This window comes from Perognathus longimembris, chromosome 6 (genome assembly GCF_023159225.1).
Source record: "Perognathus longimembris pacificus isolate PPM17 chromosome 6, ASM2315922v1, whole genome shotgun sequence".
Classification (NCBI taxonomy): Eukaryota; Metazoa; Chordata; class Mammalia; order Rodentia; family Heteromyidae; genus Perognathus; species Perognathus longimembris.
The window spans coordinates 66,484,220-66,510,469 of record NC_063166.1 but is presented as its reverse complement, the minus strand read 5'-3'; the positions used below and the strand labels follow the sequence as shown (position 1 = coordinate 66,510,469).

The following is a 26,250-nucleotide window of genomic DNA, read 5'->3' as shown; positions in this document are numbered from 1 at the left end:
CCAGGCTACGACTGAGCTTGGGAGGATCACAGTTCCAGGGCAACCTGAGTAGAAAGGTCCATGGCAGGAAGCTAGATATGGTGGTGTGAGCCTGTGATCTCAGCCACCGGACAATGTCTGAGGCCAATCAATAAGCAAGATGCTGTCTCAAAAACAACCAGCAAAAAGCAGGGCTGGAGCCATAGCTCAAGTGGTAGAGCACCAGCCTAGAAAGTTAAAACCCAAGGAAGGAAGGAAAAGAAAGGAAAGGGGGAAAGAGAAGGAAGGAAGGAAGGGATGGAGGGAAGGAAGGAAGGAAGGAAAAAAGGAGGGGAGGAGAAAGACAGGGAGGGAAAGAGAGAAGGAGAAAAGGGAGGGAAAGAGAGGAGAAAAGGAAGGAAGGAATAAATGAAGGACAGAAGGGAAGGAAATGAAAGAATGCAAAGAATGGAAGGAAGGAAAGAGAGAGAAGGAAAGGAAGGAAGGAAAGAGAAAGGGAAGGAAGGAAGGAAAGAAGGAAGGAAGGAAGGAAGGAAGGAAGGAAGGAAGGAAGGAAGGAAGGAAGGAAGGAAGGAAGGAAGGAAGGAAAGAAGGAAAGGAGGGAGGGAGGCAGGGAGGGAGGGAGGAAGGAAATCACTGCGGCCCAACGGTGTATATACAATCCTAGACCTATATGAGTTTATAAAATCTCATTTAGTATTCAGAGCAGGTTTCTCATGATTCAGAACAAGAAACATGTAACCAACTGATGCGAGGCCTGAAGCATCCATGCTGACGGTTACTGTGCACTGCAACTTGTTTTGAAAATGAAGGCTTCAGCTTGGCTACTGTGTAGAGTCCCTGTCTGCGGGTGGTGGTGGTGGTGGTGCGCTTGTCTCTGGGTTCTGGCAACCCCTCCGGTTGACCCCCGGGTGTCGTTTCTCCTTGCAGGTAACTGGTACGTGAGGAAATGCGCCAACAGGACGGGGAACTGCAGGACGGCCTGCAGGAATGGGGAGGTGCGGATCCAGCCCGCCACGGGGCTGTGCAGCCAGAAGAGGGTGTGCTGCATCCTGATCAGCCAGAACTGCGGGGGAGGCGGCGCCGGGGGAGGCGACGCCCCCGCCGCCCCGGGCGCCCCCAGTGCGCCGGGCGGCGGGGACGCAGCCGCCCCGGCCGCCGCCGCCGAGCCCGCCGCCGCCGAGCCCGCCCCCGCCGAGCCCGCCGCCGAGGAAGCCTGAGCGCGCCGCCTCCCCGGGGCCGGGCCGCGCCGCGCTCCGCCGTGGAGGAGGAGGCCGGGTCTCCACAGAGCAGCCGTGCTAGGGTGGCGACCCACCTAGGACAGCCGAGCCCTCCTCCAAGGCCGCCCGCTCCACGGTGCGCACCGCGCAGGCCGCCCCCGGCCCTCGGTGGGACCTGAGAATTTGCACCGTTTGCAAATCGCAGAATCCCACTGTCGGAAACACTGGTGTCGAGTATGGAACGAGCTCAGGCCTTTGCTGGCTGTGGTTTTTCTGCAGACAGAATGGCAACCTCTCACGAGGCATGCTGAAAAGGTTAGGGTTGCAAAAGCACCCCACAGAAAGCCTGGCCCATCCTCTTCTAGGCTTCCTACAATGCCCGCAGGCTGCAGGGACTGTGTGATCTTTCATCGCAGACGTGGAAATTTGATTTCCTTTTTTTTTTTTTTAAATGAATGGATATCTATTAGGGAGTTCCATCTTGACATGGCCATCTATGTGTATACAGTGCTTCCTGATAATAATAACCCCTCTGCCATTCCACTTCCTGGCCCCAAAACAGTCTCCGCAAGTTTCCTTGTTCCATATTCACACCCAGATGTAACCTGTTTTGTTTATATTCATTTTTCCCTTCCCCTTGCCATTATCTGATCCACTCCCTCCAATGTCAACACCTCAGATTAAAAAAAAAAAAGTTTCAATTCTATAATATTCTTTTCCATTGAAGCACATGTTAATTGTTTGCAGGGTTTTCATCATGGTGTCTCACATGTTCATTTGCCACACTTTAGTCAACGTATGTGTCTATATGATATGTGTGTGTGCGCACGCGCACACATGATCCTGTATGTGCTTACTTATTTATTTTATTAGGTATAACATCCACATAGAGAAAGGGTATGTATGTCTTTTGTCCTTTTAAGACTTACCTATTTCATTTGATATGATGGTTTACCAGTGCATTCATTTCCCTGCAAGTGACATAATTTCGTTCTTCCTTTTGGCTACCCAATAGCCCATTGTGTATATATACCCTGTTTTCTTGATCTGTTCATCAGTTGTAAGGCATCTGCGCTGTTTCTATAGCTTGGCTGTTGTGAACAGTGCTGCAATGAACATGGGTGTTTAGGTGTCTTTGTTAACGCCTGAAGCACATTCCTTCATATATATGCCCAAGAGTGTTATTGCTGGCTGGAAATTTTTATTTTTAAGCATGAAAAATCTGGGACATCTTAAACTGACTATACATCATATCATGGAATTTTCTCTTCTCCCTAGAAATCCTCTTCTTTAACTTCTTACTTATGCATGAAAGAAGGAATAGGAAGAACTTCCCAGTGTGATCTGAATGCTTGTCCTGGCACCCACCTTAAACAACAGGATTCCCCCTGAGACCCCCCCACACACACACACACATTATAAGAGGTTGTGACTGGGCGGTCACCACCATCCCTTGACAGGTCAGGCCCTGATAGTAGCACAGAAGAGCAGGAAGTGGGGTTGCTTTCATTTCCTGGTCAATACTCATGTTTGCTTCTATTGGGCTCATTCTGCCTATTTGTGAGAGGATAGTGTCAGATTGATACCTTGGGTCCAATCATCATACTGACGTCATTCTGATTCTACAAACATCAGCTGAGCGCATGCTCTGTGGGGCCAGCTTTGCCATTGACCTCAAACTCAAAGATTGAGGGGGAGAATACTTGCGTGGAAGGGGCTTCACCTATAGAAATGAGTCCCAGGAAATGGAAACCAGAGGTCATTTTTTCTTTTGTTACTATTTTTGTGGGCTTTTTTTTTTTTGGTCTTGTTTGTTCATTTATCTGTCTTTGGGAGGGAAGAAGGGGCACAGAAATGGAGGCACAAAGGGTGAACAAACGAACAGTGGTACTCACTAGACACTATGCGGGAAATGAACCACACAACTTGTGGGGTGGAGATGGGAGGGGAAAACTGGGAGAAAGGGAGGGAAGAGGAGAGATTGTCCAAAAAGAAATGGACTTGTTCCCTGACTTACGTAACTGTAACCCCTCTGTACATCACTTTTATAATAATACTTTAAAAACAATTTTAAACAAAAGACAGGGCATCTCCACTATAGACACAAAACTATGAGGGCTCGCGTGGAGTCCTTTTGCTTTTCCACTTGATCCCAGTCTGGTTACTAGCAGACCCAGGTAGACTCCTATCCACTCCTACTATGTCCCATGACTCCCACCATCGCTGCCACCATACAGGCTCAGCCTTTGAGACCTACAGTGGGGTGAAGGCAGGTGCCCCATCACCATCCTGTGTTCCTTTCACAGATACTCACCCTTCTACTACCATGAGGACCAGAGCCACTTTCTTGAAACATAATTCTGACCACTAACCTCCCCTTTGGTATCCTTGCCCACGGCATCCAGCCTTCACTGTCCCTTGAATCCAGAACTTCAAGTATATTCTGTTTTGTCATTTATCATTCCCTCATAGGACATCTTCCATTTCTGCCACACATACTTATTTCTGGTTGATTTGGACTCCCCAGATTGTTTTGAGATTGCTTTGAACATTATATACATATATATATGGCCTTCTTTCTCTCTGCTTACTCTTGCCTGTAAAAATATCTTTATCTTTCTTCTTTTTTTTTTTTTTTTTTTTTTTTTGGCCAGTCCTAGGCCGTGAACTCAGGGCCTGAGCACTGTCCCTGGCTTCTTTTTTGCTCAAGGCTAGCACTCTGCCACTTGAGCCACAGCACCACTTCTGGCCATTTTCTGTATATGTGGTGCTGGGGAATCGAACCCAGGGCCTCATGTATACAAGGCAAGCACTCTTGCCACTAGGCCATATTCCCAGCCCCTTATCTTTCTTCTTGATAACCACTCTGCTCCATCTAAAACTGAGTTGCTGTCACTTATCGGACTCTCATATTATTGTTTGCCTGGGATTTTACGTCATTGTGTTACTAATGTAGTCTAAATACTCTATCTTTTCCTTTTTACATGTGAAATTTGTGATCTATGATCAGGAAACATTTTCTTTTCTTTCTCCTCTCAAATCCTACTTAGCTTAATTCTTGTTAAAGAAGTAAAGGAACTTCTTAAGGGTGCAGAAGATTTGGGGGGTGTTACTGAAATCTTACCTTCCCTTATCCTCAATCTTCCCCCCAAGAACGAGTTTCTGCTTGTACACACACCTATGGTCTGTGGCGTTCCTTAGTGGAGACACTTGCAGCATGGATTGTCCCAACGGATAAGACATCCTTAGGGTCTGGGAATCTGGCCTAGTGGTAGAGTGCTTGCCTGGTATACATGAAGCACTGGGTTCTATTCCTCAGCACCACATATTTAGAAAAAGCCGAAAGTGGCCCTGTGGCTTAAGTGGTAGAGTGCTGGCCTTGAGCAAAAAGAAGCTAGAGACAGTGCTCAGGCCCTGAGTCCAAGCCCCAGGACTGGAAAAAAAAGCAAAACAAGACATCTTTGCCTCCTGTCCCTATGGTTGTCCCTGGAGGCAGAAGTCATGCGTGCACACAGCAGGATGAATACATGGAAGAGGACTCTAGGAACACATATGTATAATTTAGAGTCTGATATATCTAAGCTTATTGGTGGTCCTGGAATCGTGCTCGCTCTTAGACTATAGACAAACAGATTTCCCAGCTTGGAATCTTTGCTTGTGAATATAAAGAACAAAGAACATCTATAATCCCAAAGAAGGAACTTCAAGGATTGTATTCTGTGACTATCATCCAAGGGGTACAGCTAAACAAGCTGCTGGTTCCTACAAGTGGTCTAACAAGGCACCCCTCCCTGGGACACAACTCACCATACCAGACCGTGGCTACTCAGCATTGGTATAAGTGATTCTAAGCCAGGTTTCACCTGGGGGGTGGGGGGCGGGGAACTCATTACCATGCAGAAAAGAGCATGAGGAGAGAGCACTGGGCACTCCTTGAGCAGCCAGGTGGAGTTCTAAAGGTTCCTGATGGCACTTGCTGTACTTTCCCCTCAGGAACTGCCTTGATCACTGCCACAGAAAGACCTTAGTGTGATGAGCACTTTGATTATGGGGCATAGTCTCAGTGTTATCATGGCCATTTATCTCCCTGTCTTTCATCTTCTCCTTCACACTATGCTTGAATTGAGGGGACAAATCTCCTTTCCTGCTTCAGGCTTGACTACTGGAATCTGGGTAACAAGAAAAAAAAAAAAAGAACACTCACAATGTGAGAACTCACTGTGTGAACCAAGCACAATTTAATTTTTAAAAAACCACTCGTTTTGCAATTAGTAATACTAATGATCCAAACTGAGCTCTCTGGAGCTGCTTCTAATGCAAACTAAAGTTTGATACACATTTTCATAGGGATATTGTGGGCCTGTAACTCTTGTCCAGCGGTACACTGCTTTTCTTGGTCAGCCCTGAATAAGAGTTTCGGAATAACCTTTGCATGGACTTGATATTTGTCTTAAATTGGGTTTCTACACTGGAACTTAGGGAAGGATGGAGGCATGGCATCCTTGACTACATGACTGAGTGGAGGCATGCTGGGCGGGCATATATACAGAAGACCAGCCTGAACACAGGCCTGGCAATGCAATCACACAGGGTCTGAGGCCATGACAAAAGGCTGGAGCACCAGTGGTGCAGAAAACACAGTTCTGTAGCCCTGGTGGTAGTTCTGGGGCTTTGACCACAGACAGGAGACAGCTGTCTGGTTGGAATAAAGCACACTTCACAGCTAACATGGTTTCCCAACTGGTGCAGACTGGAGTGGTTATGATGGGAACAAGGCCACTTGGAAAGAAGTTGTGGCCAGCAGTTGAGATTGAGGTATCATTGAGCAATAATTGTTGAGTCGTTTTCAACCATTTATTCAGGAAATATGAGTATATAAGATGACTTGTGTTCTGTGAAGTGAAGAAATCAAAATTGAACAAGAAGAGAATCCACCACTGAAGGGCTCCAGACCCCCACAGGTTAACAAATAATTAGAACATAACATGGTGCAATCACCAGCCAAAATATATCCTTGAAACAGAGGTGGCTCAGAAAGGGACATGGTAGTTCTCTTAACATGTTTCAGGAGGCTTTCACAAAGGTGGAGAGGAATAAATTTAGCTTTGAAAGGCAATTAGGCTGGGTGCCAATGGCTCACACCTGTTATCCTAGCTATTCAGGAGATGAGAAAACTGAGGATCCTGGTTCAAGCCAGCCCAGGAAAGAAAGTCTGCGAGACTCTCAGCTCCAATTAACCACCCCAAAGCCAGAAGTAGAGCTGTGGCCCAAAGTGGTAGCATGCTAGCCTTAAGCTAAAGAGCTCAGGGACAGTGGTTAATTCAAGCCTTACAACCAACATTTTGAAAAAAAAGGAAAGAAAGAAAGACAATTAGGACAGACATGGGTACAGATAATAGAGAGAAGCCATATAATTTGGGGGGGAGGGGAGAAGACAAAAAGTGAAAAGGAACGGGATGGAAATTCCAGATCAAGGAACAGCTTCCACAGATAAATTGGCAGAAACAAGAATGGTTCGATAAAGGGATCTGGGGGACAGGAGAGCTGGGGCCAGTTCACGCTGGGCTGAATATTGTGATAGAGGTACTTCATCCTTTGAAGAATTTGAGTTGTTGAATCCAGCTGTACTAGAACAGTGAGGCTTTATGGAAATCTCTCAGATAACATCAGTTCTTACAGCCCAAGCTAGAAGCAATCTTTCTCCCAGAAATATGATCCGGAAATTCCATAAATTTGACAAGTTTAGCTATGTGCCCTCATGTGTTTGTAAACTGTGTTTGGGATTGTGAGTGGAGGCAGCAATAGCACAACACCAGGAATGTCCCATCCACACCAGAGCCTATGACCACCCAAGCTTGACCCAGACAGGCTGGCAGCCATGTGCACGTCATGGTCCAATTGTCCCGGGGTTCACAGCTGAGGAAAGGGGAGTTAGGCCTGTGAGGTGGAACATCCTGTGACCGTGAGCTCCATATTTGGGGATGTTGAGGAGGGCGAACTTAGACTTCCCGTCTGTGGACGTGGCTTTAAACCAGAGCTTGGAATGTGGACAGAATTCAGAGCCATCGCTCATCTTCAGAGACTGACAGAGAGCACGGGATAAGGCACGCTCTGCTGCTTCTTTCTCCTGGGAAGTCTGTGAACATGAAGCTCTGTCTGGTGCTCATTATTTTGCTGTTTGTGATACTCACAGGTAATCTGTCCAAATGTGCCATGAAATTGGAGGAGATGGGTTGCCATTTGTATTATTGGGGACAGGTTCTTTAAGATTCCTAACATGCACAATATCATTACAGAAACCCAGGAGGTTGAAGGAAGGAGGGCTCCACTCAGGACTTGGTGTCAAAGGTCACAGTAACCCATCATCCAGATTGTACCCAGGCCCTGAGGTCTGAACTTGGGACCTGAGCTTTTTGGCTCAAGGCTAACACTCTACCATTTGAACCACAGGGCCACTTTGACTTTTTGAGTGTTTAATTGGAGTGAAGAGTTGCACAGGCACTTTACTGCCAGGGCTAGTTTTCAACGGTGATCCTCAGATATCAGGATCCTGAATAGCTAGAATTAGAATTAAACCCATGTGAGCCACCAGCACGCAGCTCTGGTTATGATATTCTTGTTTGGTTATTAATGCTGTTTTTGTGGTAGTTGAACTTAGACCCAAGGCTCACACTCGCTAGGAAAGGACTCTCCTGCTTTAGCTATTCTCTTAGACCTATTCGTTTTTCATTCTTCTTTATTTATTTGGATGTATGTTTGTTTTGAGAGGAGGTCTCTCTGCCTCTGCCTGGCTGGACTCGAGACCCTCCTGCCTCTACTTTCATAGTAGCTGAGATTACAATTGTGTACCCCAGTGCCTCACTGTGATACTCTTTTCTTTCATTTTTTTAAACTCATGGCACTTGAATTCAGGGACTGTTCCTGAGCTCTTTTTGCTCAAGACAGGTGCTCTACTACTTTGAGCCACAGCACCATCTACAATTTTCTGGTGGTTAACTGGAAATAAGAGTCTCACAGGGACTTTCCTGCCTGAGCTGGCTTTGAACCTCGATCCTCAGATCTCAGCCTCCTGAGTAGCTAGGATTCCAGGCATGATCCACTGGTGCCTGGCTCCTGGGATGTTCTTTTACAAAGCTGAGAGACTCTGAAGTGTGCCAGTGGTGACAAATGGATGCTCTCAGGAGAGTCAAGGCTGAGGAAAAGCTGACTCTGGAGGATGGAATAGATGCTCACCTACGCCAAGGATCTAGGGGCAGGACATTGCCACAGTCCATACCCAGGAACCAAGGCCTCTTTTCTCTATGGTCACATGTACTCCAATGTTCTCAGAGCCCAATGGGCATTAGCCAGGAGGAGCCTGGGGAGGCTGACATCCCGTAATGTGGGATGATTTTCTAGGAGAGGACTCTGGATTCCCCGTGTAACACTCTGGGTAACATTCACTTTGGGAGCACAATATGCCATAACTGGTGGGAAACTGCACAACTATTCCACTCTCCTTCAGAAACTAAACCTGCTTCCATATTGTTTCCTATGTGCAGATGGGGCACAACCCCAAAAATGCTTTGATGGTATCGATGGCTACTGCAGGAAGCGCTGCAAACCAGGGGAAATTTCTGAAGTGGAGTGTCCACATGAGAAAATGTGTTGCGTTAATGAAGAGGAAAAGAAAACATTGGGGGAACATACTCCTCTATTTAAACCACTTTTTCTATCACTGGACCAAGACGATGTTGCTGAATCACATAGTAACAAATTTGCGCCATATGAAACAACAGACTAGCCATGGATTCCCTGAACTCTATGGAAGTGCTGTGAAACCTGACAGGCTGCACTGAGAGATTAATCTACGACCTCGTGTGCACCTGAAGAGAAGCCCATGTAACCAAGTCCACTGTATCCATCTATAGTCATGTAATGATACAGTCACTCATATGCCCATGTGTCCCACATAAACGGATAGCTGCCTTGTAAAATTGGGGACATTGAGGGTAATTGAAGGTGCAGTGAGAAGTAGAACACAGATCCTAAGTTAGATCACACTTGCTGAGAAAAATGACCATATCCACGAGAATTTTAATGATTTCTTTTCTTTCTGTAGAAATGAAATTTGTATGTCAATGAAGACATATGGCCAATACTGTCTTTCTTCCTCCCTCTCCCTTACCCACACCACACCCATGAATCCAAAGCAATTTGCAGTCAACTAGGAGTTCAAAACAACAATTGAATTTCACGTAATTCTTCAATATGTATAATATGTACTGGTTTCCAGGTGGTTTATATTACACTCAATCTCCAAACAGGATTCCTCACCCAAAACACAAAATGATCCTGAGAGGCCCTTGTTAGAAGCCTTTGTTGATGCTTGTCTCCATGGTAGCTAGTGGTCACCCTGCTGGTGGAAGCCTCTTCATCCTGATCTTCCCTGTTCACCCCTGGTACACAGAGCCACCCCAGAGTTCACCTTTGAATGCTCTGGTTTTCACCCAAACAAAGTGCTCATGGAGTTTCCTGAGATGCCCCGTCCTTCCCAGATCCCTTACTTTGTGGGTACCACTGTGGTCACTCCGATTGCCTTCCCTCCTAATACTTCTGGTGGCAAGTCTACATTTATCACAAGGAATCTCATTAATCCCAAACTCACTCACAAACTCCCCTTGAGGACTCATTTCACCTTTCCCTTCTCCTCTCCTGACCTGACATGTCCATTTCCTTGAGTTTCTTATCCCAGTTATTTCATGTTAGAGGTTGTGTTTGTTTGTTGGTTTATTTTCTAGTCCTAGGGATTCAACTGAGAGCCTTGTGCTTCTTCGGGCAACACTCTACCACTTGCAGCTGATGTCCTGTCATCCATGTTATGGTTTTGGTTTGTGCTTGTTTCGGAGCAGTGATTATGAGGAGGGAGGCCCTGAGTGCTTCTTATCACTGGATGTTCATAGGTCATTCATAGGTCAGGAGAACATTCATTTGTACAGTCAGGGACAGTGTTACCTGGGAGAAAATCCATACTAGGGGAAAATTCATACTATGTCCTTCAGTATGTTTTCCATGCTGTAGATCATTCCTCAAACTACAATCACACTCTTCATTAGCCAGTGTTCATGGACCCAAGAATACAAGGTAGAAAAGGAAATAATTCCTCCCACCATCACCCCTACTGCTCTATTATCAAATTGTCATGGGCCAAGTGGAATGTGGAATGGGTGATGGGACTGTGCTGGGTTGTTGTTGTTGTTTACTTACCACCACGTATTCTTTTATTTCTGGATCAGTGTACATTTCTAACATAAGGAATTTCCTTGTGGTATTTCCATACATCTCCACAGTGCATTTGGAACATAGTTTCCCAGAGGGAAGGACTAATGGCCAGACTAGAGGACCTCATGGAGAAACACTGAATATACTTGGCCATATGAGATGGACATGAGCCTTTGGGGAGGTCTGGTGGAATGTTAAGGTTTAAGGCGGTATGCTTGGGTGTCAACTTTGAATAAAAAAATTGCGGGGCTAAATGGGAATTACCTATGTCTCACCATTTTAGGCTTCTGGGTGGTGTTTTTGTTTTTTTATTGCACGTTCCAAATACTGAAGAGTGAGCTCCTTAGCTATTTTAAATTTCAGAAGATTCTGAAAGGTACATGAACTATTATATCTATCTATCTAATTAATGAATAATGATAAAGACCAAATGATGACAGGAAATGATTAAGAAGCACGCCAAAATGAAACACAGAATGTGTTTGGATCCAAGCTACTCCTTTTTGACCATTAACATTACTCCTGGCATCTTAGTTTGTTGATTAAGTGGTGCTTGGCTCATTGTGGGTTATCACACAGTGAATGAGCCTTACCTTCTTGCCACTCAAACTCCATCAATCGACCCCAAGGCAGGCAAAGTTTCACCCCTGAAGTTCAAGAGTGGTAAAAAGGAAGGGGTGGGCTGAAAGGCCAGAGGACTATAGCTCAGCACAGAGATTGTGCCCCATAATCAAAGTGCTCCTAGCTTGAAGGTCTTTCCAAGATAGGGATCAAAGTACTTCTTGAGGACAAAGTACATCAAGTGCCACTAGGAGCCTTTAAAGCCCCATCTGGTTGTTCAGAGAGTGCCCAGAACCACCCCCCCTCCATCACATACATCCCCTCAGGGCTCATGGAAATGAGTTTCCTCCAGGTGAAACTGGCTGAGAACCACTTGTACCCATACAGAGAACAGTCATGGTAGGATAGTCAGGGCCCTATGGACCTGTGTCTTCTTAATCCTCCTGTGGGAATCAGAGCCTGTGGAGCTAATCCCAATAATAAGATTTACCTGGGTCGTAGTGTTAGGACTTTGTTGGGAAGTAGGCATGCTCTTATTCTTCCCATTTAGCAGGGCAAACTCAAAGATGGGAAATTTACTTGTCTACAGTCCAGACGGAACACATTCTTGAACCACAAATACGATCTGCTATGTCTGACTCTATTGTCACAAAGGTTTTCCTAGTGCCAACCTTTTCTGTAGTGACTTCCCATACTCCCATCCTGCTGTGTGCATTCCTGACTTGTGCCTAGGAAGACAATTGTGGATTCAGGAGGCAGGGATGTCCTCCTTGTTGGGACTAGGAGCAGCATGAGTCCTAGTTGTGTTCAAAAGCAGGCATAAATTGCTGCCATGGGAAATCCAAGGTAAATGCAGACAAGTTTTCAGTAACACACCAAAATCTTCTGATCCCTCAAGAACTCCCTTTACTTACTAGAACACAACATGGTACAATCAACAAACAACAAATCTACATGAAGTACAGGTAGTACCAGGACAGATAGGGCATTCCCTCCAGATGGTTTTAAAAAATTCCCTAGCTGTGAAGATGAATAAACTTGAATTTGAAAAACAATTAGGAGTGAAATAGGTGGAAGGGTGAGAAGCAAATAAAAGGGGTTTTCTTTGTTTTTAAAGTATTTTGCAGGTTAGTTGGCTCTCACTGAGTTACCAATAGAGAATTAGATTACTACTAAACCTATCACTATTAGAGTACTTTGGTTTATTTATTTGTATTTGTTGGTCATGCCCCTTGAACTCAGGGCCTGGGCACTATCCCTGAGCTCTTTTCCTCAAGGTTGGAACTACCACTTTGAGCCACAGCTACACTCAATTGTTTTAATTGTTATTATAAAGGTGATATACAGCAGGATTACAGTTATATAAGTCAGGTAAAGAGTTCCTGTCTACTTGGACCACAGCATCCCTTTCCTTGCTCTCTCTCCCTTCCTCACAAGTTGTAGAGTTCGTTTTCAACACAGTGTCCAGTGAGTATCATTGCTTCATTTGTTCACTCTAAGAGGGGTTTTAAAAAACAAATAGAAATAGGATAGAAAACAGAAGTCAAGTAATGTCATCCACAGTTAGTGTGGAGGTCCATAAGATGTTCTGGGACAGGAGAACTGGCTCATGCTGGGCTGAATACGGTGTTGGAGGGACTTCATCCTTTGAAGAATTCGAGGTGTTGAACCTGCAGTACTAGAAAAGTGATGCTTCATGGAAATATCTTGAGTCACATCGGTTCATGTAGCCCAAGCTAAAAGTAATCTTTCTCCCAGAAATATGATCTGGAAATTCCACAGAGTTGACAAGTTTAGCTATGTGCCCACATGTATTTGTAAACTGTGTTTGGGATTGTGAGTGGAGGCAGCAATAGCACAACACCAGGAATGTCCCATCCACACCAGAGCCTATGACCACCCAAGCTTGACCCAGACAGGCTGGCAGCCATGTGCACGTCATGGTCCAATTGTCCCGGGGTTCACAGCTGAGGAAAGGGGAGTTAGGCCTGTGAGGTGGAACATCCTGTGACCATGAGCTCCATATTTGGGGACGTTGAGGAGGGCGAACTTAGACTTCCCGTCTGTGGACGTGGCTTAAAACCAGAGCTTGGAATGTGGACAGAATTCAGAACTGAGGCTCATCTTCAGAGACTGACAGAGAGCACGGGATAAGGCGCTCTGCTGCCTCTTTCTACTGGGAAGCTGTGAACATGAAGCTCCGTCTGGTCCTCATTATTTCACTGTTTGTGGTACTCACAGGTAATCTGTCCAAATGTGCCATGAAATTGGAGGAGATGGGTTGCCATTTGTATTATTGGGGACAGGATCTTTAAGATTGCTGATATCCACATTATCATTTAAAAATGCCCATTCTCCTGGGTAGGTTAAAAGAAAAGAAGTAGAAGGTTGGAGGAGGGAGGTTTCCACTCAGTACTTGGTGTCAAAGGTCACAGTGACCCATCATTAAGATTTCATCCAGGCCACCCATTTCCACTCAGATTCATAGGGCTGAGAACAGCACATGGTGGCTGTCATCACTGTGATTTTATCATTGGTTTCATGGTTGTCTAGTTATGGATATTGATTGAATTATTGCCTTTGAATATCAACTTTCCCATTTGTGGAGTGTAATGATGCTATTTCCTGCGAGGATTCCATGAGCTTAGAAACATGAGACTCAAGCTTCATGATAAGTCCTTGTCCACACCTATTCTTTTCTGTCTTGCTAGGAAGAAGGCACATTGTTCTGTATATAGGTAGGTGCTGGTGGCCCACACCTGTAATCCTAGGTATTCATGGAGGTGATGTCTCAGGAATATGGTTTAAAGACATCCTGGTTTAGAAGTCTGCGAGACTCTTATCCCAGTTAACCAGCAAAAAGCAAGAAGGGGAGCTGTGTCTCAAGTGGGACAACATCAGCCTTGAGTGAAAAAAGCTAAGGGATAGTGTTCAGGCCCTGAATTCAATCCTCAGCACTGGTATACACACAAAAAAAAATCCTGTTTGTGATATTTATCTATCTATTTATTCACTCATTTATTCATTGAGCCATTCGTTTTATTGTCAGAACTAAGGTTTGAACTCAGGTCTAGACATTGTCCCTGGACTCTAGTGTTCAAGGATACTGTTCTACCACTTTAGCTACAACACCACTTCTGGTTTTTGAGTGGTTGATGGGAGAAAAGAGTCTTACAGGGACTTTCCTGCCTGGGCTGGCTTTGAGCCTCGATCCTCAGATCTCAGCCTCCTGAGTAGCTAGGATTACAGGCATGAGCCACTGGTGCCTGGCTCCTGGGATGTTCTTTTACAAAGCTGAGAGACTCTGAAGTGTGCCATTGGTGACAAATGGATGCTCTCAGGAGAGTCAGGGCTGAGGAAAAGCTGACTGGAGGATGGAATAGATGCTCACCTACACCAAGGATCTAGGGGCAGGACATTGCCACAGTCCATACCCAGGAACCAAGGCCTCTTTTCTCTATGGTCACATGTACTCCAATGTTCTCAGAGCCAAGTGGGCATTAGCCAGGAGCCTGGGGAGGTTGACATCCCATAATTTGGGATGATTTTCTAGGAGAGGACTCTGGATTCCTTGTGCAACATTCTGGGTAACATTCACTTGGGGAGCACAATATGCCATAACTGGTAGGAAACTGCATAGCTATTCCACTCTCCTTCAGAAACTAAACCTGCTTTCATATTGTTTCCTATGTGCAGATGGTGCAAAACCCAAAAAATGTTTTGATGGTATCGATGGCTACTGCAGGAAGCGCTGCAAACCAGGGGAAATCTCTGAAATCGATTGTGCATTCAAGAAATTGTGTTGCGTTGATGAAAAGAAGAAGCACAAGGAATCTCATCTTCTACTTAAACCAACTAATCGGATAATGAGCCAGTTGGATTATGGGTTTATGGATCCTAGTACATCTCTACCAAATAATACATCAGACAAGCCTTTGGTCCATGAACTCCAGTGAAACACTCTGGAACCTGACTGGCTGCTCCAAGAGATTCTTCTACTTTCTTCTGTGCACTTAAATAACTCCATGTAACAAAGTCCACTGTATCCATCTATATTGATGTCATGATATATTCACTCTTAGAAGATGTGTCCCACGTAAATGGATAGCCACTCTTTTAAAATTGGGGACATTGAGGGTAAATGAAGGTGCCATGAGAGGTAGAATTTAGATACTCTACTTCCTAAGAAAGATGATAATTCCCACAAAAATTATAGGTAATTTTTTTCCTTTTGTAGAAATGAGAACTTTTATGTTAATGAAGAAATAAGGCTCATTCTTTCTTTCTATCCCCTTATCCCTCTCATTCTGGCTCTCCCTCTCCCTACCTTCTCTCTCTCTCTCTTCTTGAATCTAAAGGGTTTTGCTAACAACTAGGAATTCAAACCAACAACTGAATTTCACATAATTCTGTATAATACATACTGATATCCAGGTGTGCTATATTTCACTCATCTCCAAACAGGGTTCCAGGGACAAAAATCAAAACCATCCTGACAGGCCCTTGTTAGAAGCCTTTGTTGATGCTTGTCTCCATGGTAGCTAGTGGTCACCCTGCTAGTGGAAGCATGTTCATCCTGATCTTCCCTGTGCACCCCTGGTACACAGAGACACATCGGCCTTCCCCAGAGTTCATCTTTAAATGCTCTGGTTTTCACCCAAACAAAGTGCTCATGAAGTTTCCTGAGATGCCCCATCCTTCCCAGATCCCTTACTTTGTGGATACCACTGTGATCACTCCGATTACCTTCCCTCCTAATACTTCTGGTGGCAAGTCTACATTTATCACAAGGAATCTCATTAATCCCAAACTCACTCACAAACTCCTCTTGAGGACTCATTTCACCTTTCCCTTCTCCTCTCCTGACCTGACATGTCCATTTCCTTGAGTTTCTTATCCCAGTTATTTCATGTTAGAGGTTGTGTTTATTTGTTGGTTTATTTTCTAGTCCTAGGGATTCAACTGAGAGCCTTGTGCTTCTTAGGGCAACACTCTACCACTTGAAGCTGATGTCCTGTCGTCCATGTTATGATTTTGGTTTGTGCCTGTTTCAGAGCAGTGGTTATGAGGAGGGAGGCCCTGAGTGCTTCTTATCACTGGATGTTCATAGGTCATTCATAGGTCAGGAGAATATTCTTTTGTACAGTCAGGGACAGTGTTACCTGGGAGAAAATCCATACTAAGGGAATGTCCTTCAGTATGTTTTCCATGCTCTAGATCATTCCTCAAACTACAATCGCACTCTTCATTAGCCAGTGTTCATGGATCCAGGAATACAAGGTAGAAAAGGAAATAATTCCTCCCCCCCATCACCCCTACTGTTGTAGTAACAAATTGTTTTACTTCCTATCTTTTCTGGCCTGAGACTCTGTTGGTCTAGAGATCTTCATTTCCAAACAAGAAATGCTTCCACAAAGATACACCATGACTCCTTCAACTTATATCAGGATGGAGCTGACCCAGGAAGGGAGTCATTCCTTGACATGTTCATAATATGACAGTGTTGTGAGGAGATGATGGTAAGACCTTGCAAGGAGAGGCTGAAGCCCTTGAAAGTATTAGCCAAACTTAACTCTTTCTCCCTTAGGTGGTTTCTACAAGGTAGACCAAGTAAGGCACTCACACAGCAGGACATCTGCTCTCAACTAGATCTCTCCTGTGTCCGTACAGGTGAGGAGGGAGCAATGCTCTACATTCTTGATACAGTTGAGTGGGTGTTTGGGTTTAGCCTTTCTTCTGCATCTTTATTGCCAAAAGAGGAGATAAGTGTGCCCTTGGCATTTCTTCTACCCCCTTGTAGGAGGTAGGAGTTCAGACTCCCACTGATACCCCAGGAGAGACGATGTACATGCTGTTTGACCAGCTAAGAGTAGATGTTTTCCAAAGGGGCCCAGGAAGACTACTCTCAACCCAGGACAGAAATTAAGATTTTGAAGATCCAGTTGAGGGTAAATACTAATGGCCACCAAAATCTCAATTCTTGTAATTGATTGATGGCAATATATCCACAAACAGCAGCTCCTGAATGCACATGGATATGTAAACACACAATGTAAAACCCATTCTTGGAGTTACGGGAAATGGCAAGCTAGAAAAGCAGTCTTTAAGTCCATGTTCAGCATTGGTCTGAGATTAGAAATTAGATTACTATTAAACCTATTAGTATTACCATTACTATTAGATTACTTTCATCTGCTTATTTATTTTTTCTGGTTGTGGGGCTTGAACTCACGGCCTTGGCCCTGTCCCTGAGCTCTTTTGCTGAAAGTTAGCACTCTACCACTTTGAGCCACAGCTCCACTTAATTTTTTAATTGTTATTATAAAGATGATATACAGAGACATTATAGTTACATAAGTCAGGTAAAGAGTACCTCTCTATCTGGACAACAGCATCCCTTTCCTTGCTCTCTCTCCCATCCTACCCATAAGTTGTAGAGTTTGTTTTCAACATGGTACTAAGTAAGTATCATTGCTGCATTTGTTCACTCTAAAAGTGGTTTTCAAAAACAAATAGAAACAGATAGAAAACAGAAGTCAAGTAATGTCATCCACAGTTAGTTTGGAGGTCCATAAGATGTTCTGGGACAGGAGAACTGGCTCATGCTGGGCTGAATACGGTGTTGGAGGGACTTCATCCTTTGAAGAATTCGAGGTGTTGAACTTGCTGTACTAGAAAAGTGATGCTTCATGGAAATATCTTGAGTCACATCGGTTCATGTAGCCTAAGCTAAAAGCAATCTTTCTCCCAGAAAAAGTGATCCAGGAATTCCATAGATCTGACAATTTTAGCTATGTGCCCACATGTGTTTGTAAACTGTGTTTGGGATTGTGAGTGGAGGCAGCAATAGCACAACACCAGGAATGTCCCATCCACACCAGAGCCTATGACCACCCAAGCTTGACCCAGACAGGCTGGCAGCCATGTGCACGTCATGGTCCAATTGTCCCGGGGTTCACAGCTGAGGAAAGGGGAGTTAGGCCTGTGAGGTAGAACATTCTGTGATTCTGGGCTCCATATTTGAGGTTGTAGCTGGGGGTGTACTTGGACTTCCTGTCTGTGGATGTGGTTTAAAACCAGAGCTTGGAATGTGGACAGAATTCAGAGCTGTGGCTCATGTTCAAAGACTGACAGAGACCATGGGATAAAGGAGTTCTCCTGCCTTTTTCTCCTGGGAAGTCTGTGAACATGAAGCTGTTTGTGGTACTCACAGGAAATATGTCCAAATGTGCCATGAAATTTGGGGAGATATGTTGCCATTTGTGTTATTGGGGACAAGACTTTTTTTTTTTTTTTTTTTTTTTTTTTTGGCCAGTCCTGGGCCTTGGACTCAGGGCCTGAGCACTGTCCCTGGCTTCTTCCCGCTCAAGGCTAGCACTCTGCCACTTGAGCCACAGCGCCGCTTCTGGCCGTTTTCTGTATATGTGGTGCTGGGGAATCGAACCTAGGGCCTCGTGTATCCGAGGCAGGCACGCTTGCCACTAGGCTATATCCCCAGCCCCGGGGACAAGACTTTTAAGATTGCTCTTACCTACAGTATCATTTTAAATGCACAATATCAACCATTCACTGGTGCCTCATACATGCCGTCACAGCTGCACAGAAGGCTGATATCTGAGAACCACAGCTGAAAGCCAACTGAGACAGAAGAGTCTGAGACTCCTATCTCCAGTTAATCAGGAAAAAGTCAGGTATGGAGATGTGGCTCAAGTGGCAGAGTGCCAGGCTGTGTGAAAAAAAAATGTCTATGGGAAAATGCAAAGTCCTGAGTTCAAGTCCTATCAATGGCACAAAAGAAAAGTCCATTCTCCTGGGCACCTGATTTGAGTTGTATCTTAAGAGAAGAAAAAGGGGGTGTAAGGAAAGGAGAGTTATACTCAGGGCCAGGTGCTAAAGGTGACAGTAACAATTATCCATTTCTTACCCAGAACCTGGCCATCCCTTTTCTACTCAAATTCATTTCCACCTGTGCTATCATAGGACTGAGAGCAGCACATGGTGGCTGTCATCGGTGTGACTTCATCACTGACTAGCCATATAAACTCAGGAAATAATCCTCTCTTCATTTCAACTTTTTTCATGTGTGGAGTGAGGGTAGTAACCCGATTTTATGTGAGGATTAAATGTGAGGCAGCACGATCATGATAGATACACTATCTGTTCCAGGTCCCTCCTACCCGGCTAGGAAGAAGGCAGATTTTCATTTGGGAGCCCTCAATGTATACCTCTCCAATCTCGGAACGTGTTCCTTGATTCTGAAGTATCAAAGAGCAGGAATCTATCTCTGTTCTTCTTCATTACTACATGGACTGGTCCACATTTTGTGTGGAGCTCATGTAGTACAGCATTAGCCTTGAGCAAAAGAGCTCAGGGACAACACCCAAGCCCCAGAGTTCAAGCCCCTTTACGGACACACACACACACACACACACACACACACACACACACACACACACGAATGGTGGATGTTTATTGTAAGCACACCTTAATGTTTACTTTTCCTTCAAATAAGCTATTGACGCTTAGCTTGACAGTCATCATATTCTTTCCTTCTGCCCAGCTGAACAGGGAACTGTCGAGAAGCAGCCTGTCTTTTCCCCAACTGGCAGACTATCCGATGGATACTTCACGGATACTTTAAGAAAGCTACAGTCCAGCTGCCAGGAACACTGCAACCTCAGCTGCAGTCCACCACTTCTGCCTCAGGAGGACTTGTTCCCATTATAAGTGCTCCAATCTGCCCAAGTTCTGGAAAACCACCTCAGCCATGACAAGCCTTGTGGACCTCTGCAGCTATTCATGAAGACCTTCACTTCCTTGTTCCAGACTTTGGAATAGCACTCCTCAATTAATTATGTCCACAAAAGTAAGAACACACTTTCTCCAATGACAACAAAAAGCTTGTGATTGGTCAGAAAGAATGCTACACATATGTGAGGCTTGTGGTCGGCCTATGATTGGTGGAACTTAAAGTTGTGTTTTCACTGGAGGGAAGTTCAACCCAACCACAGGTATGCCATGTCCCTTCTCCAGTGATAGAATGTTTGTTTGCCACTTTTTTAATTCGTATGGGAGAGGCTTCTTTCTTGTGTGCTATCCCATTGTGTCCTAACAGCTTTCCCCAAATAGTCTTTTTGCCTGCCTGTGGTATTTGTCATGGGCACAGTGAGTTTAGCTAGCTGCAGAAAAATCAGATGAAAACATAATGCTTCCAGCCTTGGCCACAGAAGCAACATCAAAAGGATCTGAAGAGTTTCCGGGAGTCACTAGAAGCTAAGGGCCCCAGTGCCCAAAGTGCTGGGTGAGTTCAATAGTTCCAGAGACTGACTGAGTAAAGACCATAAGAATCTAGACAGATGGAAGTTTTGAGGGGACAAACAACAGGGATGCTGAGATCAAGGAAAATGAGAGGCTACAAAGGGCCAAAGGCAGGAGCCAAGACCACAAGGTGGACAGGTCATGATTGCCAGCAGAGTTTGAGAAAGCCACTGTGGGATAAAGAACTGAGGGTTCTGACACGCACAGATCAAGAGCTGTAGCTCTGCCTGCTGGGTGCTGGCACACTTGGCCTTAGACAATAAGCCCCTGGTATTGAAAGCTTGAAGTTCTCAGAGCTTAAAACTAAAAGCCTATGGGCTTGGAAGCCCAGCCTGTTAACCTCTAGAACTGAACACCATAAAAGCTTATCCTTGATTTTTGTCAGGAGAGAGCAAAAGAATCTCCCAGTTGCTCCTTTGTAACCAAACCAAATTCCATATTGATTATGCTGTCAGTTGAGAGATGTTTGACCTCATCTTTCTCTCTTCCCTGCATCTTTGGATATTTTTTGATTTACATAACTTGCCTACTAGAATTCAAAATTCTATATCAACCTGTATTTTAACTTCTTTAAAACAATTTTGTCGCAATCATTTCCCTCATATCCAGTACAATAAGATGAATAGTTATATTAACATCTACAAAAGTTCTTATTGGGCTGGGAATATGGCCTAGTGGCAAGAGTGCTTGCCTCCTACACATGAAGCTCTCGGTTCGATTCCCCAGCACCACATATATGGAAAACGGCCAGAGGGGGCACTGTGGCTGAGGTGGCAGAGTGCTAGCCTTGAGCGGGAAGAAGCCAGGGATGGTACTCAGGCCCTGAGTCCAAGGCCCAGGACTGGCCAATTAAAAAAAAGAGGGGGGGGGCTGGGGATATGGCCTAGTGGCAAGAGAGCTCGCCTTGTATACATGAAGCCCTGGGTTCAATTCCCCAGCACCACATATACAGAAAACAGCCAGAAGTGGTGCTGTGGCTCAAGTGGCAGAGTGCTAGCCTTGAGCAAAAAGAAGCCAGGGACAGTGCTCAGGCCCTGAGTCCAAGGCCCAGGACTGGCAAAAAAAAAAAAAAAAAAAAAAAAAAAAAAAAAAAAGTTCTTGTTATGTTTGGAAATGAATAATCTCCCCAAAAGGGTCATCTACTAGAAAAAAAGTCAGTCCCAGCTAGTGGTACTATTTTGGAAGATTCTGGAAGCTCCTGTCCATCCTGGGCTCCAAAGGGAACTTGGCCAAGCCGTGAGACCAGGAAAGGGTTAAGAGATTGGAATGACACCTCTCCACTACTCAGAGGGCTGAGAACGGGACCCTGGAAAGGTCCAACAGCCAAGGCAAGAGAGATGTAGAAGCTACTATCCAAGTGTGTTTAAGTTAGAACTGTTGGGACATTCAACACTTGAGACCTTGGAAATAAGATGAATGTTTGTGTTTCAGTTAAATGTTTATAGCTCCCCTCTGCTCCCTAAGAATAAGGAAGTCAATTATCACTATGTATACAAACTGTACCTTGTGTTAATGGTTGTAACCAGAAGATAGATTGATAATCTATTCTCTGTATGTACCTGTAGTCACCTCCCCTGTACTGAACTAAATAAATAAGCTTGCTAATGAGAACTCAGGGTTCAGAAGCCAGTGAACGTGGACCCACCCCCCAGAGCCTTCTTTACTATCCTCTCTCTCTCTCCTTCTCTCTTCTCTCTCTCTCTCTCTCTCTCTCTCTCTCTCTCTCTCTCTCTCTCTCTCTCACACACACACACACACACACACACACACACACACACACACACATTTCTTTGGTATCATGTCATGCTGTCCTGGGTTACAGGTAGCAACAGAGTCCCAACAAATTATGTGATTGTTTTCAAATACCAGTATACCCGCCTGCCAGAGTTTTCTTGCGTTTCAAGGTTCTGATGTTTCCCCAACTCCCTCCAACAGAACCAGGTCCTATCCTGGTCCCCACAGATCTTCCCATTTGTATTTGTATTATTATAGTTGTTTACTTCTAAGTATTTGTGGGGCACTGCATACTCATTCAATACGTGCACACAATGTGTACTGATACAATCAGACTAGTTAATGTTTCCGTATCCTTATAAGAACTTTGTGCTTTGGAGCACAGAGTACCTCAGGGCACATTAGAAAATGTTCAATATGTTATTGTGAGCTGTTGTCACCCATCTGTGCTATGGAACATTAGATCTCCTTGCTTCCATCTAACTGCGTTTTAGTACCCTTTATCCGGCCTTACATTTCCCCATGCCCTTTTGTACTTGTATTCTAGTTTTCCCATCTCTCTCATCATAAACTTAATACTTTTGTATTTCTTGCCAATACTTAAAATAATGGTGGGCATCTAATGGGTACAAGTAAAACTTGTTTGTACAACCAGACTTAGAAAGATTATTCCACAACAGTTTGTATTATCTGTTTAGAAAATAAAATCTATTTAAATTTGAATAGACATTACTATCAAGTTCTGTCATGGTAATTTTTATTTCTTTAATAATAATATACATGGTATGTGCCGCATTTAATACTGGCAAAAGGCTTTTTTTTTTTTTTTTTTTGCCAGTCCTGGGCCTTGGTCGTATGGCCTGAGCACTGCCCCTGGCTTCTTTTTGCTCAAGGCTAGCACTCTGCCGCTTGAGTCACAGCACCACTTCTGGCCATTTTCTGTATATGTGGTGCTGAGGAATCGAACCCAGGGCTTCAAGTATACGAGGCAAGCGCTCTTGCCACTAGGCCATATCCCCAGCCCAGCAAAAGGCTTTTTTAATAATAAAAGCTAAGATGGGCGCTGGTGACTCATTCCTGTAATCCTAATTACTCAGGAGACTGGGATCTGAGGATTGCAGTTCAAAGCGAGCCCAAGAAGTAAAGTCTGTGAGACTCTTATCTCAAATTAACTGCCAGAATACCTGAAGTAGCACTGTGGTTCAAAGTGGTAGAGTGCTAGCTTTGAGCAAAAGAGCTCAGAGATAATTCTCATGCCCTGAGTTCAAGTCCCATGGCTAATAATAATAATAGCTAGATCAGGCACTAGTGGCTCATAACTATAATCCTAGCTTCTCAAGAAACGGAGATCTGAGGATATCAGCTGTTGGCTCATTTCTTTATAACTCTAACTACTCAAGAGGCTGAGTTCTGAATATCACAGTTTGAAGCCAACCCAGACAGGAAAGTCCATAAGACTTTTATCTCCAATTAACCAGAAGTGGCGCAGTAACTCAAGTGGTAGAAAAGCTCAGGGATACTGCTTAGACCCTCACAATAAATAAATGTATATACATACATAAATAAGCTAAGAGACAATGTTCAGACCCTGAACTCAAACCCTTGACCCAGCACAAAAACACATATATACATCCGTATTTATGTGCATACATATGTGTATACATGCATGCATGAAACAGCTGAAAATAATTTTTAAAAAGTAGGATAGAGAAGAGGAATTCAATAAATATAGAGAAATCCTGGGTAAAGGAATCAACTCAAAATTCTGGAAATGAAAATATCAACAATTCAAATAAAAAATTAACTTGAAGTCTCAAAATTTACTTGCAGGCACTTGGGGCTTGAACTCAGCATCCAGGCCCTGAGTTCAAGCCCCATAACAGACAAAAAAAATTCACTTGAAAGCCTCTCCACTACACTGTACCAAATTAAGACAGAATATTTTACTCAAATACAAAGTAGATATATCAGAACATTTGGTTGAAAATAAAGAAGTACAAAGGGAACATGCAAGATCTCTGGGGCACAAGTATAAGACCAAACCTGTGAGTGATGGGCAGAGAAGATGAGGAGGTGCAAGCTGAAGGCATAGGAAACATGTTCAATAAAATAATAGGGCGAGTGCCAAGTGCCAGTGGCCCAGGCCTGTCATCCTAGCAACCCCTAGTTCCAGACTGAAGATGACAGAAATCTGAAGATGACAGTTCAAAGCCACCCCAGACAGGATGTCCAGGAGACTGTTTTCTCCTAGTAAACCACCAAAAGGCAGAAGTGGAACTGTGGCTCAGTGATAAAGCCTTGAATGAAACGCTAAGGACCAGTGCTCAGGACCTGAATCAAGCCCCAGTGCCAAAAAAGAAAAAGGAAATCTAGGAACTAATCATTTCACTAGATATGATGTAGAAAATGAATGGAGTTAGAAAACATCATGTGGACCAAGATAAAACCATGCTTAAAAGGACAAATATCGTAACTCTTGCTCCTATGTAGAAAGAAGCTGGATGTAAGTCAATATGTTTACAGCATACAAATTGATGTTAGTAGCTTTTCTATATAACAAAATTAATGGTTTGAAAAAGAAAACAGAAAACATGTCCCATTCACAACAGCCTCATGAAAAAACATAGGAATAATTAAGATGACAAAAAAAAAAAAAAACCCTACAACAAAAACTATGAAACATTTAAGAAAGTAATTGAAGGGGCTGGGAATATGGCCTAATGGCAAGAGTGCTTGCCTTGTATACATGAAGCCCTGGGTTCCATTCCCCAGCACCACATGTATAGAAAATGGCCAGAAGTGGCACTGTGGCTCAAGTGGCAGAGTGCTAGCCTTGAGCAAAAAGGAAGCCAGGGACAGTGCTCAGGCCCTGAGTCCAAGCCCCAGGACTGGCAAAAAAAAAAAAAAAGAAAAGAAAGAAAGAAAGTAATTGAAGAGAGAAGCCAGGTGCTGGTGGCTCATGCCTATCATCCTAGCTATTTAGGAGGCTGAACTCTGAGCATTGCAGTTCAAAGCCAGCCTGGGCAGGAAAGTCCATGAAAATCTTACCTTCAATCAACCACCAGAAAACCAGAAGTGATGCTGTGGCTCAAAGTGACAGAGCTCTAGCCTTGAGTGAAACTCAGGCCCTGACAAAAATAAAAATTAAAAAGCTTACAAAAGGGCTGGGAATATGGCCTAGTGGCAAGAGTGCTTGCCTCGTATACATGAAGCCCTGGGTTCGATTCCCCAGCACCACATATATAAAAAATGGCCAGAAGTGGCGCTGTGGCTCAAGTGGTAGAGTGCTAGCCTTGAGCAAAAAGAAGCCAGGGACAGTGGTCGGGCCCTGAGTCCCAAGCCCTAGGACTGGCAAAAAAAAAAAAAAAAAAAGCTTACAAAAGAGAGAAAAGAAGGAAGAAAAGAAGGAGAAAAGAAGGAAGGAAGGAAGGAAGGAAGGAAGGAAGGAAGGAAGGAAGGAAGGAAGAAAGGAAGGAAGGGAAGGAAGGAGACATAGTGATTTCCATTTGGATATATCCAAGAATCCAACATGAAAAGATATTTTATATCAAAGTATTTTAAGAATCCAAGTGAATAAATAATTGTGCATCTAGATAGCCAGATTTACAACTGGTTTGGAATTGCACAATGCCAAATGTTCTACTTCTTGGGCTGGGAATGTGGCTTAGTGGTAGAGTGCTTGCCTCATATACATGAAGCCCTGGGTTCAATTCCTTGGCACCACATATATAGAAAAACCCAGAAATGGTGCTGTGGCTAAAGTGATAGAGTGCTAGCATTGAGCAAAAAGAAGCCAGGGACAGTGCTCAGGCCCTGAGTCCAAGCCCCAGGACTGGCAAAAAAAAAAAAGAGTTCTACTTCTTCCCTGCTTACCATAGAAATACTAAAGTTCATTGTCCACTGTCCCAAAATAAATAGAAGTGTTACATATATTCTATTGCTTACTTTGCCATTTCTAGTTTTTGTTTTGTTTAATTTTCTTGTACAAATGAATCCATCTCGTTTCTGACACTCATATGTATTTTTTTCCTCCTTCACTCCCACCACAATCACACAATTACCTGTACACACTCTCAGTAGCATGTGTAAGGCGCACTACACTAGATCAGCAGGATGGTAGAGGAAGTCTCTCCTAAGGCTCTGCTTTCTGGGCCATGGCAGAAGTGTGTGGACATAA

General features: G+C 44.2%; 1 protein-coding gene across 1 annotated transcript; it reads left to right on the top strand.

The window, feature by feature from the left end:
* Positions 1-7,343: 7,343 nt before the first annotated feature.
* Positions 7,344-8,982, top strand: LOC125353727 (beta-defensin 128-like). Its single transcript, XM_048349384.1, has 2 exons — positions 7,344-7,392; positions 8,741-8,982. The coding sequence occupies exons 1-2, from the start codon at positions 7,344-7,346 to the stop codon at positions 8,980-8,982; spliced, it is 291 nt and encodes a 96-aa protein (XP_048205341.1).
* The last annotated feature ends 17,268 nt before the right edge of the window (positions 8,983-26,250 follow it).